The following is a 17227-nucleotide window of genomic DNA, read 5'->3' on the forward strand; positions in this document are numbered from 1 at the left end:
TGGAATCTGCTTATAATCAAACGTTTGTTATTTCATAGATCTACCAATAGAAGTACTAGATTGTTCTAGAACATTCTATGTATGTTCTATTAGAAGTCCTCAAAAAAATGTGCACTCTATTAGGGTATTACAATAATATTATCAAATATTGAATTAAATCATGCAATGAAATACATTTATAATTCAATAATCATCATTGTATCTACATAGGAAAGAAGAAATGTGAGTAAAAACAAACCTCAAAGTCAGCCATAGGCTGGTTTTGGGGCCATATAAAGTACAAAAAGAAGTGAAATTCACACAAAAACAGCCAAGCTGTGAAAAAATGGTGTGGCCTTAAAAAGCCTGGGTGAAAAAAGTTGTGAAATCAAAGGCGCTGGCCAAGAAATGGCTGCAATGATGTTAATGCTAAAAAAAAATTTAATAATGGCTGTGTGCATTGTTGAAATTTATTAGCATTAAACATCATTGCAGCCATTTCTTGGCCGCCACCTTTGATTTCACAACTTTTTTCACTCAGGCTTTTTAAGGCCGAACCATTCTTTCACAGCTTGGCTGTTTTTGTGTGGTAGTACTTACATAACAATAGTTGTACCATACTAGATTAAACATGCCAATAACAGTTTAATAGTACTGTATGTTCAGTAGTATGAATTCTGTTATTTCTTTGGTTTAAGGTTTAAGCTTTATCAATGAGATTTACCATATATCAACACAGGTTACCACATGGGCTATTCCAGTTGCTAGGCAGATGTCCATGAATCTCGATATCTCTTGTATCTCCTGGCTACAGTAACTATTATCCATTGGAAGAGTTTGTATACAATGGAACCTGTTCGTGTTGCGAGCCATTGAAAAATGAGGATGTAATCTTGACACTTAGTACAATGTGCCAAGATAGAAGATACCTTTTGAAAATCATGATACTTTGAAATATAGACTTCTATGATGTCCAAAATATTACATAGATTCTACTGTATACTTGTGCTCACTCATCACAATCTATGTATAGGAGGGAGCTTACTGCTTTAGAGAAATGTAAGGCTAAAGCCTGTGAACACAGTAAGTCATAAACATGTAATTAAGACGTTGAAGAATGCAGAAAAAATCCCAGACCCAGTGGTGACTTGATCCCCCACAACATGCAATCTAGGCATGCACCAAAGGAGCCACAACAACCGCAATCTGAGTTTTCTCTGCATTCAACCTGTACTTAAATATTGACTTCTCGCCAGCAATGCTTTTATCTGAGAATGCTATCCCACTAGGGACCTGTGAGAAGGCTAAAGCCTGTGGACACAGTGAGTCATAAACATGTAACTGAAATGTTGAAGAATGCAGAAAAAAATCCCAGATGTGCCAGTTTACTTGCTGGTGGCTAGTAACAAGGTTAATGGAGTCCATCAAAGTTGCTGTGTTGTGTGCTGCTGAGCCTAGCCTGGAACAAGCTCTTTCTCATGTAGTACAATTTTGGAGTATAGTCAGTGATAACCTGAAAATATTGTCTCATTCACTTCTTCATAATTTATCGTTAACATTTAACTTGGAGTCATCAATTCTAGCTTTCTTGATTTGGAGTGCAGACACTCACAAGTGTCTGTCCAGCTTTCACTCATCTGGTAGTACAGCTTCTCAAAGGAGCTTCTTTAGTCCAGGTATATACAATATATGTGAGGATATTATCATTGAATAGCTGTTATATTCTACAGGGTACCAGGGTACAATGAGCATTGATGAACAAAAGAGTGTATTGCTGCATTTCTATAAATCCACTTATGGCTCTGTTTTACCTGCTTTAAATACTACAACTACATCAAGCAATTCATCCAGTAATTTACATTCTCTTCTGGGCCACAAACCAGTTGAGACCTATGCCATTCATGAGGTGTGTGTTATGTTATTCTCGTGCTGTGAGGAATTGGCAATCTCTGTACAAATACTCTAGTTAACAGCTTTCAGACACTCATACATTAATATGCAAACACGAATCAACTGTATGTGGTGTTTACCCATCACTTATTTATAAAGGAAGAGAATTGCCCAGTTGGTTCATGTGGCTTCCCAAATAATTGAGTTGGACAGGTTGGTGGCTAGATATACGTTTCACACTCCTTGCACTCTAATAGAACATCACTGCTTGGAAACACAATATCATTGATCATGAATGAATAATATGACCACCTATGTACATTTGCAACAGACCAGGAGGCAAAAACCACCTAATACAGACATGCCAACTCTCACGCATTAGGTGTGAGTCTCACTCTTTGGTTAGTAATCTCACACTCTCACACCTTACCCTCTGTTTCTCACTCTTTCAGCTTAGTTCTCAAGCATTTCTCACGCTTGATCTGCTTCATCATTAGCCCTGTGCTTAAAATTGGACAGCCCTGTGCTTTTTGAGCAAGCAGCAACCTTTTTTTTTTGGTCTTCACTACCAAAAATCCTGGAGCTGCACTTGAGTCTAGTCCACATTGCTGGTAGTGTTTGAGGTCTCACTCCTAAAATTGTTGAGAGGTTGGCATCTCTACTAATAGTGCTATTGTGTTGCCATATCATTAAACTATTGATTTTAGACCTCAGTACATAACAAAGTTGATTTTGAGGGTCACTCCAGCTTTCTGAATATGTGACCGAATTTTGGAAGATCACCCATATGGGCACATTTGACACCTAAATATTTAATGATCAAATCACAAACCTTATAGTGCAAATATACTTTTTAATAGTTGTAAACCATTCTCAATACCTTAAATTACAACTGAAAATTCTTGAAATATTTTTAAAGCTGTGCCATGCACTTTTTAGCAACTGACTAAACATGAAAATTCTATTTATTTCACGTGCGCCCATATGGGTGATTTTCCAAAATTCAGTCACATATGTGATAAGCTTGAATGGTGACTCGGACTGATGAGAAATAATGACACAAAGGTGAATGGCTTGGTACAACTATAGCCTAACATTTTCTATATTGAGTTTGGTATTTGTACAGCTCAAGAGGATTGGGTATAGACCTATATAATTTGTCACTATCCTACTGTACCTTCATTTTGAAGCCTAAATTGCGCCCACCCACGTTCTCCAACTTCCACTCCACTTGTGATACTACTAAACTCCTGAAATGTTTTGTTTGCAAAGTCAGCTGCCAGCTAATTGCACAGAGAATGCTTTGAAAAGTGATAAATTAACGCACAGCATAGATTACCCATTGCTATATTATTAGCAAGGATATCTCAATGCTACTAGCGTGTATGTGTGATCGGTCAAGAGTGGTACAGTCTTGAACATTTTCAGTAATGAATATTAATATATTCTTACAGATCAATAATTAGAATGTACTTGTTTAAACTTATATATATATATATATTAATGTTGTTCAGGGGCGGATCTAGGATTTATAAAAGGGGGGGGGGGGGGGGAACTCAAGGTACTAATCTCTTGGGTAGAGGTGTGTGAAGCACACCTCCCAGCATGTGAAGCATGCTGGAACTAGGGGGTCTGGGGGCATGCCCCCTCAGTAAATTTTTGAAAAATAGATGCTAAAATACTGCAATTTGGAGACATTTCCACGTAAAATTCATGTTTCTGCCTGTAGATATTTATATACTGCCTTTAGATTATAGGTATGGCTCTCTGAAGCATTTTATTAATGGAAAAGTTTGGGTAGGTACAGACAATCAAGCGCATAATGCACTCTCTCACAATTGCACAACAATAGGTACATATTAGAATAATAATGTTGAAAGTGGAAAATTTTGAAATTTGCATGATACGAGATTGCATCTGAGAGCATTTTCAATGGAAATTGTGTACCTGAATTAAGTGTTGCCATGCATATTAACTACACCAGTAGATGAATCAAGCATTTTAAACAGACCAATGCACTTCATTGTATGTATAGGTGCAGGCAGATTTGGAAAAATTCCATAACAGAACCAACTATATGCTTCCAGTGTATGTTCTATTAGAGTAGTTAAGTGACTGCTCTATTAGAGTATCTCGATCTTGTACACCTCCAATGCTGCTCCGGGTCCTTGTTGCATAAACTTTAGTATAATTCCACTGATAATACCTTGGAAAGATGTTTATAAGGTGGGTTTATGAGTATTTGTATTATTAGTGATCATATAATTATGCTAAGACAAAATTTCATTATAATCTTAAGCATATTGATCAAGTAAAGCCTAAAAGTGAAGGGGGTGCTTCAGCCCCCAAAGCCCCCCCCCCTGGATTCGCCCTTGTTGTTTTAGTAAGGACTTTTAGTTTTAGTTATAGTCATAGTCAGTTTTGTCAATAATTTTAGTTTTAGTTAACTAATACATATTTGCCTTACTAAAAGTACTTTTAGTTTTAGTTATAGGTAACTAAAACAACTACATATAATCATGATTAGCCTTATAGTTAGCACTGTTACAGGGTTATAAATGTTATGCTTTGGTGAACAGTTTATTTGTATTGTTCAATGATACTTGTCCGACATATGCTATTGGGTAAGTGAGTTGTATCAAGTTATACAACATTTTGTGTGATGTGTACTTATAGGAGGTTATCACACAATCTTTATGATGAACTGATCCATATACATCACCATTCAGTGTTAAACAGTAAAGTTTATGTATAACATTTTATGTACAAATTTATTTGTTAAGCACAAGAATGTTCTGTAATGTATACTCGCACAGTTAAAGGGTTTCATTCTAATACTACATGCATCAAATCATCAAATGTGTGTTCTATTATGTTTTATGGAATGATTCAAATACACTTGGCCAGTAAAATTCTAATCTAACACCTGTAATCCAGAACCTCTCTGATTCAACTAAATTGTCACATCCATTATAATTACATAATATTGGATATTTTTGGACAAAAAAGGTTCTTGACAATGTGACGTATACTTACTTGTGTACCATTGAGTATTAAAATAGAAATGTTTATTTTGACTGATTAGAGTGCTAGTTGAATCTGTGCTGTGCAAAATTGCATCCTTGTACTGATTATGATTATGATTATGATTAAATACGGGTAAAGGCACAGCCTGCATACCCGATCAATGCAGTAATTATACAAAAATAACTCTTGAATTATACAAAAATAAATCTTGAATCAATTAAATGACTATCTAATAATGATTTTAAAGTGTTAATCGAAGAACTATGTACAACATAATTAGGCAAACTATTCCAATTGTTGGTGATTCTATTCATAAAGTAATTAGATCTACACAATAGTCTTGAGCGTTCCTTAAACAATTTGAATTGATGCCCCCTGGTAATAGATTTTGAGTACGTATATATATCAGTAAAATCGGTGGTGAAATAATTGTTAAGAATTTTGAAAAGAAATATTAGATCACCTCTCAATCGTCTATAATGAAAAGATGGCAAATCTAGTTGTGTCAACCTCTCTGAGTAAGATTTGTCTTGAAGTTGTGGGATGAGACGAGTAGCCCTTCATTGTATCTTCTCTACTTTTCTGTTGTCTAGAATGTAATGAGGCCCCCAAATAGGATTATTGTATTCCAAGATAGGTCGAACTAATGTATTGAACAAACAAGTTAGCATGGTAGAGTCAAGGTATTCAAATGATTTCTTAATCAAACCAAGTACTCGGTTAGCTTTGGTAGTAGCTTGAGTGGTGTGATGGTGGAATTTGAGCTGATCGTCAAAAACAATACCGAGGTCGCTGTGCATTGCATTGATGTCAATAAATATTCCGTTGAGACAGTAAGGACCATAGTGGTGGGCTGGGCCGAAGTGAAGGTGTTTGCACTTGGAAATATTAAAATTGAAAGCCACTGTTGTGACCATCTTTGAAGTAAGTCTAAGTCACTCTGTAACGCAGTATAGTCTTCTCTATTTCTAATGACTCGAAAGATTTTTGTATCATCAGCAAACAATAGCACCGGACTTGATACAATTGATGGTATCTCATTTACAAACATCGTGAATAGTAGGGGACCCAGCACAGAACCCTGGGGGACACCACTAGTAACTGGAATAGTGGAAGATTTATGGCCATTAAGTACAACTTGTTGCACTCTGTTAGATTAAAAGCTTTCAATCCATTTTAGCACATTTCCATGAATACCAAACGATGTTAACTTTTGCAATAAACGTCGGTGTGGAACAGTATCGAAGGCTTTTTGGAAATCTAAATAGATTACGTCAATAGAATAGCCCTCATCAAGATGATGAGTTAAATAATCCAGCATCAGAAGCAATTGAGTGGAACACGATCTTCCTGGTATAAAGCCAAATTGATAGGGAGACAGTAAGTTGTTTGTGGATAGGTGGTTCAGTATATGATCTTTGACAATGGATTCGCTGAAAATAGAAGTGAGGCTGACTGGTCTATAATTACAGGCCAGATTCCGTGCACCTTTTTGTGAATAGGTGTTACATTGGCACACTTCCAATCTGAAGGTAAAGTGCCACTATTTAGCGATTTATAAACAGGATAGATAATGGTACAGAAATAAATTCACTTACAGATTTGATAATAGTTATAGGCCATCCGTCTGGTCCAGAGGATTTATTACTTTGTAGAGCTATTAGCTTGCTGAAAACAGTTGCAGGAGTGATTTCAATGGAGTCATCAAGGAGAGGGGAACTAGTTGAATCAACTGTTGGAATACTTGCGGTGTCCTCACAGGTAAATACACTAGAAAAGTATTCGTTAAAGTGAGTAGCCATTTCAGTATCGGAATGTATTGCAGACCCATCCGAGGAGACCAACTCGGTAACACCTGGGCGTACTTTTGTCCTTGATTTAACATATTGCCAGAATGCTTTAGGCCTAGATCTGACACCTTGAGCCAGATTCTTTTCGTAGTCTTTTCTAAGGTTACGAGTCAAGCTTCTAAGCTGATTATTTACTGATTTAAAGTTTGCAAGGTCTATGAGAGAACGAGTCGAGAGGTACTTTTTCCAAAGATGATTCTTTTTCCTTTTCAAACTAAACACTTCAGAGTTACTGTATAGGCTTTTCTTCTCCTTGGGCTTGTAAGTAGGAACGCAATTGTCAAGAGCATCCTGAAAGATCAACCTAAATTGCAACCAAGCATCGCTCATATCAAGGGGGTCCAATAAGGATACCCAGTCAACATCACCAAGAGTTTGCTTCATTAGATCAATATTTGCCGCTCTTGTATTATATTTCAAGTTGTCAGTATTCTTCGGCTCCAAATAGCACAAAAGATCAAACTGTATACAAATGTGGTCGCCATTACCCAAGGGTGGAAGATGCAACAAGTTTGTAACCATATTCTCTTCATTTGTGAATACTAGATTGAGTAGGCTTGGAGAATCACCCTGTCTAATTCTTGTGGGCTTGTTGACATGCTGAAACAAGAATAAATCATCTACTGAGTCGAGAAAAGGTACTATATGAGAATTAGTAGTTGAACCTGAAAGGTCTGACCAAGTAACTTCTTTAAAGTTGAAGTCACCACATACTAATAAGTGAGAATAGTTATCGAGTTTGGTAAATAAATTACAAAGAGATGAAACACTAGTACTGAGATCACCCGTAGGACTACGATACAGACAGCCAACTAACAGTGAATCAGATCCACAAAGTTGAATTCTAACCCATACTTGATCTTCAAGATCAGGTGAGTGAAAAAATACTTGATGAGCCTGCAGCTTCTCAGAGACAAATATTCCAACTCCGCGTATGTGAGAGGTGACAGGGGTATATTTGTCTGGATCAAAGTTAACGTAAAGAGAATATCCAGGAAGTGCCAGTAGAGCTGAGCTAACAGTAGAATTTGGTGATTTAGGAAGCAATTCGGTAATAATAATTATGTCAGGGGGGTGGCTACCTGTAATTTGAGCTGAAAGAAGATCACGCTTATTTAAAAACTGATCAGCCTTTGTATACAAAGTTCTTAACATTGTATTACTTATCATTACTGAAGAACCAGCAAGACTTCTATCAGGAACAATTAGTAGCCTGCTGAGTGTTGGTGGTTTCAGCAATTATATTTACACGGGGTTGTCTCTGTGAAATAATGCCATTACGAATTATCAAATTAGTTTCTCCATTGGCCTTCCTTTGTTTTAACTCGTCAACAACCCTTTTGTGCTTAGCACGTTCAAGTCTTGTTCTATCAGGGACAAGGTATACTTTGTTGTACTGTTCGTGTCGCTTCAGAAAGTGAGAATGAGAGAGCATGAAAGTCTTGTCGTCAACATCTTCAACAGTCAATAGTAATGGTCTGTGTTTATTAGGGATCTTTGGTCCCAAACGAATAGCCTTGGTTACATCCAGATCCAATTTGAAAACTGTGTCACTTAGGGCCTTAAATGATTGAATATCAACATTTCGGTCAGTGGACTCCGGGAAATTGTATGCGACAATGTTATTTTTCCTTCGATCTCTATCTGCCATCTCATCTATAATGTCTAGAGCATTACTAGATGGACCAGCTCCTTGAGTGATGGATTGAGCTGGAGCACCAGTGTCCATGTTAACAGCAGACTCAACAAATTTGGAGGATATAGATTGCACCGAGTTGTGTAGTGTTCGTTGTTTGATAGTCAAATCAGCAATTTTCTCACTAAGGTCAGTCAGAGTCTTAGATAAACAATTCTGTTCCGTTGTTGTGCTGGTTTCAGAGCTGTCAGCCGGTGGGAAAAGTGCTTTACTAATTGAACCAAACATAAGCTGCTTGGAGCGCGTTTCACAAGTGTACTATCACTTTAATGAGGCAATTGACCTGCGGTTTATACAAACAAAATACATAGCAGGGGCGGATCTAGGGGGTGGGCTTTGGGGGCTGAAGCCCCCCCCCCCTTCGCTTATAGACTTCACTTGATCAATATGCTGAGGATTATAATGAAATTTTATTTTAGCATATTTATATGATCACTAATAATACAAATACTCATAAACCCACCTTATAAACATCTTTCCAAGGAATTATTAGTGGATTTATGCTAAAGGTTATGCAACAAGGACCCAGATTAGCAATGGAGTGTACAAGATCGAGATACTCTAATAGAACAGTCGCCTAACTACCCTAATAGAACATTCAGTGTAAACATAAAAGTTGGTTCTGTTATGCCAAATCTGCCTGCGCCATTCATACAATGAAGTGCATTGATCTGTTTAAAAGGCTTGTTCATCTACTTATCTAGTTATTACCGGTACCAGTATACTTAATTCAGGTACACAATTTCCATTGAAAATGCTTTCAGATTCAATCTCGTATCGTTCAAATTTCAAAATTTTCCAGTTTCAACATTATTATTATATCATGCACACATTGTGAGAGGGTGCATCATGTGCTTGGTTGTCTGAACCTACTCAAACCTTTCCATTAGCAAATGCTGCAGAGAGCTATATATATATCTAAAGGCAGTATATAAAATATCTACAGTACTCTGACAGGCAGAAATATGTATTTTATGTGGAAATGCCTCCAAATTCCAGTATTTTAGCATCTATTTTTCAAAAATTTCCTGGCGGGGCATGCCCCCAGACCCCCCTAGTTCCAGCATGCTTCACATGCTGGGAGGTGTGCTTTGCATACCTTCACCAAAGAGATTAGTACCTTGAGTTAGCCCCCCCCCCCCCCCCCCCCCCCCTTTTAAAAATCCTAGATCCGCCTCTGCATAGGGGTATGCCTTAATTATCACTGATTTACTATTGATCTTATATATAGTGTTCAAATTTGAAATAACTACCTTTCATATACATACTTCATTATAAGTCACCTTTCAAGTTTCTTCAGAACACAGACTGGTAATTTTAATAAAATAAATGTAGTACTACACAGTTATATTTGTGGGTCACTTTACATTTCAATTATTCGATATGTTTGGAAGGTGACATTGCTTGGCGAACAGTTTGCTGATACTGTGTACTGAAAATTGACTAAGCAACTTCACTCCCCGCCAACTAAACACCTGCAGATGTCTGCTTATGTCACACATTGCAAGTTGTGAACTAACCCCTAAACCCATAGATGTGGCCTGATGGTTAATGAATCCATTGACAAGTACATACCATATATTACTGTATCATCAATGACAACACTCCATACATGAAAAAGGAAAAGTAATTGACACTGGCAGTCAGTGTCAAAGCCACTGTGACATTGCAGTTGTAGCTACGTGATTAAAGACATGATTTGCTGGATATGAGATCACACATAATTATTAGCATGCAATAAGCCTATGGATTCTCCATGCTCAACAGAGTATTGCATACCAAACATTCTTTAATTATAGTGCTCACTGCATGCTCAGAATAAATTTGCAATTTTTAAGTATCACTCTATATTTGTGACCACGAATTGTATTGGTTGGCTTAAATGATCTCTAGATTCACTGTGTGACTAAACCATTTATAGTAAATGATATTGTGTGTCTAATTCTGGCCCATGCATCACAGCTGCAGAACTGTACAGTTTCTGCAATTAAAAACATGGATAGTGTATGACTATATAGTATAATATTTGGAAATCAAATGTATAGATACAGTAATAGGTACTGGGAATTTCACACATTCTTCACCACTTCGCCAAATACATTAAAAAGCACTGTCTTAGAAGTCGTTGTGAAATGACTAACATTTCATTAATTTTAGCTGGCTAGCCATTTGGCTGCCCTTTTCTCTACACTGACTATTGTAAAAAGTGGTCAATGACTAGGTAAGAGGAATTATTTACTGAATGTATTTAGATAGAGTGATAAATGTTCCATAAAATTTTTGTAAATTATATTGTATTAACATTCATATTCTTGATTGCACCAAAATCAGGTATTTTGGTTGCCAACTACAACCTACTGTAGGGCCTGGGGTCTGAATCGGATCTAGGATTTTACAAGAGGTGCATGTGCTTCGGACACTGTGCTAATTGTATCATTATAGTTACCACTTTTTTAGCCTACCACTGTATAAATTGTGTTGGAACACACCTTTATAATCACACTTCCTCAGCATGTGGAGCATGCTCTTTCTTTGGTCATGCCCTCACAAGAGTATAGCCACAGACTGTTCTGTTGCTATTTCAATCTGACTTTTTACAACTATGGCCCCATCATCACATAAATTTTTTACAACACGAGTCCAAAGTCACTTACATATACAACTAACATTTGGCCACAACTAACCCCCTTATAACATGACAGCATAAATGCTGCAGTATTATTTGAGCTTATAGGTTGAGTGCAAACCCTGTATGACATTAAATTTCATTAGCTTCAATTGACGGCTATAGATTCAGGTAAATGCAGCATGGAACTTTGGTACTGATAAAGCGAAAACAAACAGTTCTCAGATGTTACAGCCTTATTAACTGTGTACATACTAAGAAATTAACTGTTTTACTTAAGCATGTCAACCCAAGCATCAAGTTTGTAGCAACAACTGAAAATACCCACTATAATTTTAAACCATTTGACAGAAGTTGTTCTCAGAAAACGATCATTATATGGCAGGATGTTTGGAGCAATGGTAAGATAGCAGTGCACAGGCCAAGAAAACACACTAGCAACTTCTTGAAAAAACAACAACACTATGATGGATGTTCTATTAGAGTAGTTGACTGTTCTATTAGAGTATTTCGCTTTTTAGCAACTTTTAGGTTATGTCTCACACCAATAGTATAATTTGAACTCCTCTTAGTAATTCTAAGAAAAGATTAGCCATTCTCCCTTCTCTTTCCATCTTTCATTGCCCATGCATGCGTATCAGATACAATTGCATCTGTACTGCAACTTCTAGAAGCTTCCTAGCTTGCACATGGTAAAATCTTGGAGGGGGGGCTTCAGCGCCCCAAGCACCTCCCCTAAATCCGCCCTTGGAAAGTAATGACATCCACTCAAAGATGACATCTGAACTTTGCCACAAACATCACTGTGAATAAACTCAAGCAACTTGTCTGCTTTTCTTCCCTCCAGTAGTTGGAAATTGCTTTTACGGATTTTACCATCAACACATGGTTGGCAGAAAGTGAGATCTCTTGATGGGTCGTAGGTAAAACTATAACTAGTGTCCCTAAATTTCTTGACCCCAAATGTCCAAATTTACAGTGCCATATATCCTCAGCTGATTGTTCTGTTTGAGTGTCTGTCATACTGGCACTGAAAACAGTTTTGTTACAGCTCAAATAAAATAAATCCCCAGACTTAATGTCAACACCAACAAGCTAGCTTCTATCAAGGATTCGGCAAGTAGTACCTTCAAATTGAACTGTTTTATACCATGCTCAGTTATACTCAGTAAGTTACAAGACAGACTAAGTATGTGCAAAACATTGCATAAATTACATTAATTATCTTATGCTTTCCACTAGGCAACTGACTTGTGAGAGCAACAGCCTGATTGCATCAACTTCATACCCATCTCTTAATTTGACTTTCAAGGGAGTCTTTAGCTTCTCATACTTGTCAAAAACAGATTGCTCATTACACATGTGGCACTTGAATCTACAATCCATGCTGTTCTTCCAAAATAACTTGTCATGGCATGTCGTACAACTAACCCAACACTCTCACTGTCAGAACTGCTCTCAACATGTTACTTTCAGCAGCACTAGCCTTTTGCTTGGGCTTGTAATTTGTTTTATCACCAGAGTAATTTCTAAAGAAATTTCTTAATGTGGCCAAGCTTACCACATTTGTGACATCTGAGAGTTTTCATGTTGACACTTAGTTGTTAAAGCCCTTTGCTAACTGAGGTTAGCATTTGTTTTTTCTTTTTGTTTTTTCTCAGCATGTAACAACCTTTCTGTTACAATTTCCATTTTTCATTTGCTTCAAGTGCAGTAACTTATTATTATTATTATTATTTATTAGTGCTTTACAGTGACCAGCACTGAAGGTTTGACAGCAACATGTGCTGCAGCCTTAGGATTACCTAACCTAATTTCAAGGACTTAGACCTAGTGACTTAACTTACTGACTGATAAGGTGTAACAGAAAAGGGGCCAAAGTAAGGCAAATTATGTCAGGATGTCTGGTATAACAGTAGCATATCAGTGCAGGTAAAGAAGAGGCAGTTTGATTTCAGCTCATATACTAGTCTTGCACGTTTCTTATAGATTAGAAGAGATTTTAGTGATGAATGTTCTATTAGAGTAGTTGACTGCTTTATTAGAGTTTTTGATTTTAGCAGCTTAAGGTTTACCGCTGAAATATAAATTTTGACCCTAGAATAAATTAGCTCTTCCCTTCTTGCTCTTTCCATCTTTTCATTGCCCATGTATGCTTTAGATGCAATTGCACCTGTAGTGTAGCTTCTATTAACCAATTTTGGAGAGGGGGGTACCTCATGCAGCCCCTAAATCTGCCCTTACAATGATAAGTGGTTTACTGAGTACATAAAAGCAACTAGTTCTAGATGAATTAAAAATTGGAAATTTTAAAATGGGAATAGGGATCACTGAAAAAAGCCATCAAACAAGAAGGGATCGCTGGGGTGGTAATGTAAACCACAAATCCCTATTTTGACTCTGTCATAAATCTTTAGTTACATGCTCTGCCATTTTGAAGTGAGTCAAAATAGGGTTACATTACCACTGACAGAGAGTCAAAATAGGGATTTGTGGTTTACATTACCACCCCAGCAATCCCTTCTTGTTTGGTGGCTTTTTTCAGTGGTCCCTATTCCCATTTTAAAGTTTCCAATTTTTTATTCATCTAGTTTGTGTACTTTTTATTAATCCAGTAATGGATTATGAAGAAGACTGTTGTGAATAGTGTAATTTTGCATTCTGCATAGTAACACCGTCAACATTTCAGTACACACATCAAATTGCAATGTGTGAGAGTCCCCTAATATGAGCTACAATTTACATTACTGGTGCCTTTAATAGCTGTCAAATTCAGTGCAAGGATTGTTGTTATACACTTGACTGCATTATACATCAGGGTGGACTCCCTTCAGACTGGAAGAGGGCATATGTAACACCAGTATACAAGAAAGGCCCTTGTACTAATCCATCAAACTATAGACCTATATCATTGACTAGTATTTGCTGCAAGTTGTTGGAACATATCATCTCCTCAGCAATATCTTCTCATACTATTGACTACAATATCATGTGTAGAATTTCGTTGATTAATAATGAAGACTGTGGTGAATAGTGTAATTTTGCATTCTGCATAGTAACGCCATCAACGTTTCAGTACACACATGAAACTGATCAAATTACAATGTGCATACATACTGAGAGTCTCCCAATATGAGCTACAATTTACACCACTGGTGCCTTTAATAGCTGTCAAATTCAGTGCAAGGACACTTGACTGCATTATTAGAGTATTTACATGACTGCTCTATTAGAGTATTTAATCCGGATAACCCGCCCACGTACAATAATCACAGAGCGAAAAAACCACCTTGCAACAAAGTCTTCAGCCCAGATTAAGCTTCCTGGCCTATACTGAGTTTTATAAAGACAGATTCTATTAGCCACAAGCAGCGCACATCAAAAAACCTAACTTTGAGCGCGATCTTGTATGGCTTCTCGAGTGTAATGGCGTTTTGTCAAGAAGAAACGGCCCGGTTTCCATCCGAAAACGAAATCAAGTATAGGTCTTGGACACGCACAATGATCCATTCAGCAAGCCTTGCTACTTTTTATCCCAGGATTCTCCTTGTAAACTTCGCTATGCCTGTGAAAGAATAATAAATAATATAATAGCTAATATGAACAATCGGGCATATTTCAGTTTTGTCTGAAATACACATAGAGTAGGGGTTGGCATTGTGGGACAGAGGGTAATATGGGTCACATAACTTAAAACCAGTTGAGTGGGTTAAATCCTGCAGATTTAGGAGTAAAGACAGGGGCGGATCCAGAGTTTGGAAAGAGGGGGGGCACCTTGCTGAAAAACAGTTGAAGACCAAAACAAAAAAAAAGGTCGCAACAATAATAGTAGTTATCCTTTACCAAATATATCACGTCTGTTATGTACAATAAAATCCTATTTATAGCTTCATAGGAAAGCTACACTGCCTCATGAACATTGTGACTGCTTTATTAGAGTAATCGACTGCTCTATTAGAGTATCTCGATCTTGTATGCAATTTCTTGAAGGGGGGGGGGGGGGGCATTTGCCCCAAATGCCCCATCCTGGATCCGCCATTGAAAGAGATAGTACCTATTCAGATCATCACAGATAGTGATTATAAGTCAACCACAAATCTAATCATATAGGATGATATAGCTCCTTAAATTTACTACATCATATTGGCATACTGTTGATGATTCACTCACTATGTAGTTAAGAGTACAAAGATGTGAAGTAGACATATGAAGTCAACTAATCTTTTTAAACTGTCTACAGTGTCCCTGCTACCCTTTACATATGAAATCCACCGTAACTAAATATGAAATAGTCAACTTTCAAGCACAGCGTCTCATAATACACACATCTACAGTGTTCCAGAAAAATTATCATAAAGACCACCACAAGACAGGAATGTTTTTGAATTTTTAGGGTAATGTAGTTTATGGGTACACTTTTCCGTAATAGTAGTGTGAAATACCAGGGCTACAGTTTTAAGTAATTTCAATGTTTTGAAGTTAAGTGTCTCATAACTACCACCACTACTCTACTGTTTCCTTTTCACTTGATACTTACTAGTGGGCCTATACTCATTGCAAAGAACCACCAGAGGGTTGTTTTGAGTTGAAGGATGCTTTTCAAGGTGGTTTTTAGGTGTGCGTTCTATTAGGATTTTTGCAAAAAAAAACATGCCTATTATGAACTCACTATTGTGGTTCATGATGATAGGTATAGGTTTGACCCAATTTTTCTTTGAAAATTGCCGGTGAAACCCTGAATCCACCCCTGGCATACACTGCTGTTTTTAGTGAAATCATTTTATCATTTTAAATGTTCTATTGGAGTTGACTGCAACAGGCAAGCTTACCTAAACTATTATTGTTTTACAAAATTGAGAAGACTTTTGTTGAAACCACCATAAGCTTGACACCATTGAATTCAGTCACATGAGGTCACTCCTGCCGCTATACCATCCCTTCCATCAGAACTGAAACCTTTGCACACTCCAAACTACCCTCAACTACCAAGATGTGGAATAATCTCCCCGAGTCACTGGTGATGATCAACAATTTAGATGAATTTAAAGATAGACTAGCACACTATTTGTTATAGCACTCATTTGTATGATTATCTGTGTTGTATACTCTGCATGAGTTTACACAGTATTAATAATAATAATAACAAGTTTTCAACTTATGTACAGATACTTTGTGATTGTAGCTAATTAAATGTATAGAATACACAAGTGTCTTTGATTTAATTATCATGCATTAACAAGTTTTCTTGTACATAGTAAAAGTATATAGCTGTTCAATTTTAAAACTTGTTGTGGTCATAATAACTTATCTGTTAAGAAAACTTTTCTGTACGCAATAAAGCCAGACATATTAATTCACTGTTTTACGTCACCACCTGCATGCTATTATGAAGCTTTATACCTTCAATTCATCACAAGATTAGTGTAAAATGTTGTTTTGCATGCTGCATGGTATGTAGCTCAGTTATGCATATAGTCCAAGGGGTTTTTTTGGCTGACCCTTGCAATATGGTTTATAGTTTGTCACAAAATATTTCTTCATATTATGGACTATGTAAAACCACCTCTGTCAACATTGGGCAAATTAGGATATTAACTCAGGAAAAAAATTCTAGTATTTTGGTCATTCCATCAGAGAAATTAAAATGTTAGCCTTCTCTTTTTCAAATTTCTTCATATTTGGCACAAACAACAGTGTATCATATGACAAAGTTTTATTTGATTCCTTTGATCACATTCCGTGTTATGGCTATTTGATTTACTGTAGGCATTTAACTGCATTTGCAATTGTGCAGTACTTTGAATGAACAGATTTACTATTACTTCTTATGCTTAGTGATTAAGTAACTCTTGTAGTGGTTAAATGTAATCTCATTAACTAAATGGTTTTAAGATATAAGTGAACAGTATTATTGTGTGCATAGTGTGTGTGAGGGAATGGCAATGATAACATGTTGCTATATGCATGTATTATATGGCGTGTGATTGCTTGACATTATGATCTAACCTGTAATGGGCCCTCAAATAAACAAATATTTGAAGTGATGTCATTGCAAAAGATGGTAATGTGGTTTGCAAGGGAAGTACCTATCCATACCATACTGTATGTTGCATGGAGGGAAATTTCTTCAATGGTTTGATGACCATGCAGTGTAGTCAA

The 17227-nt window shown here is 36.8% G+C and overlaps 2 protein-coding genes across 2 annotated transcripts; one reads left to right on the plus strand and one right to left on the minus strand.

Annotated features, from left to right (window-relative positions):
• Nucleotides 1-1354: 1354 nt before the first annotated feature.
• LOC136236842 (protein fuzzy homolog) lies at nt 1355-4624 on the plus strand. Its single transcript, XM_066027074.1, has 4 exons — nt 1355-1655; nt 1710-1885; nt 4420-4493; nt 4546-4624. The coding sequence occupies exons 1-4, from the start codon at nt 1355-1357 to the stop codon at nt 4622-4624; spliced, it is 630 nt and encodes a 209-aa protein (XP_065883146.1).
• Nucleotides 4625-6443: 1819 nt separating this feature from the next.
• Nucleotides 6444-7901, minus strand: LOC136236843 (uncharacterized). Its single transcript, XM_066027075.1, has one exon. It carries the CDS (start codon nt 7899-7901, stop codon nt 6444-6446), a length of 1458 nt encoding a protein of 485 aa, XP_065883147.1.
• Nucleotides 7902-17227: the final 9326 nt, after the last annotated feature.

Source organism: Dysidea avara, chromosome 10 (assembly GCF_963678975.1).
Source record: "Dysidea avara chromosome 10, odDysAvar1.4, whole genome shotgun sequence".
Lineage (NCBI taxonomy): Eukaryota > Metazoa > Porifera > Demospongiae > Dictyoceratida > Dysideidae > Dysidea > Dysidea avara.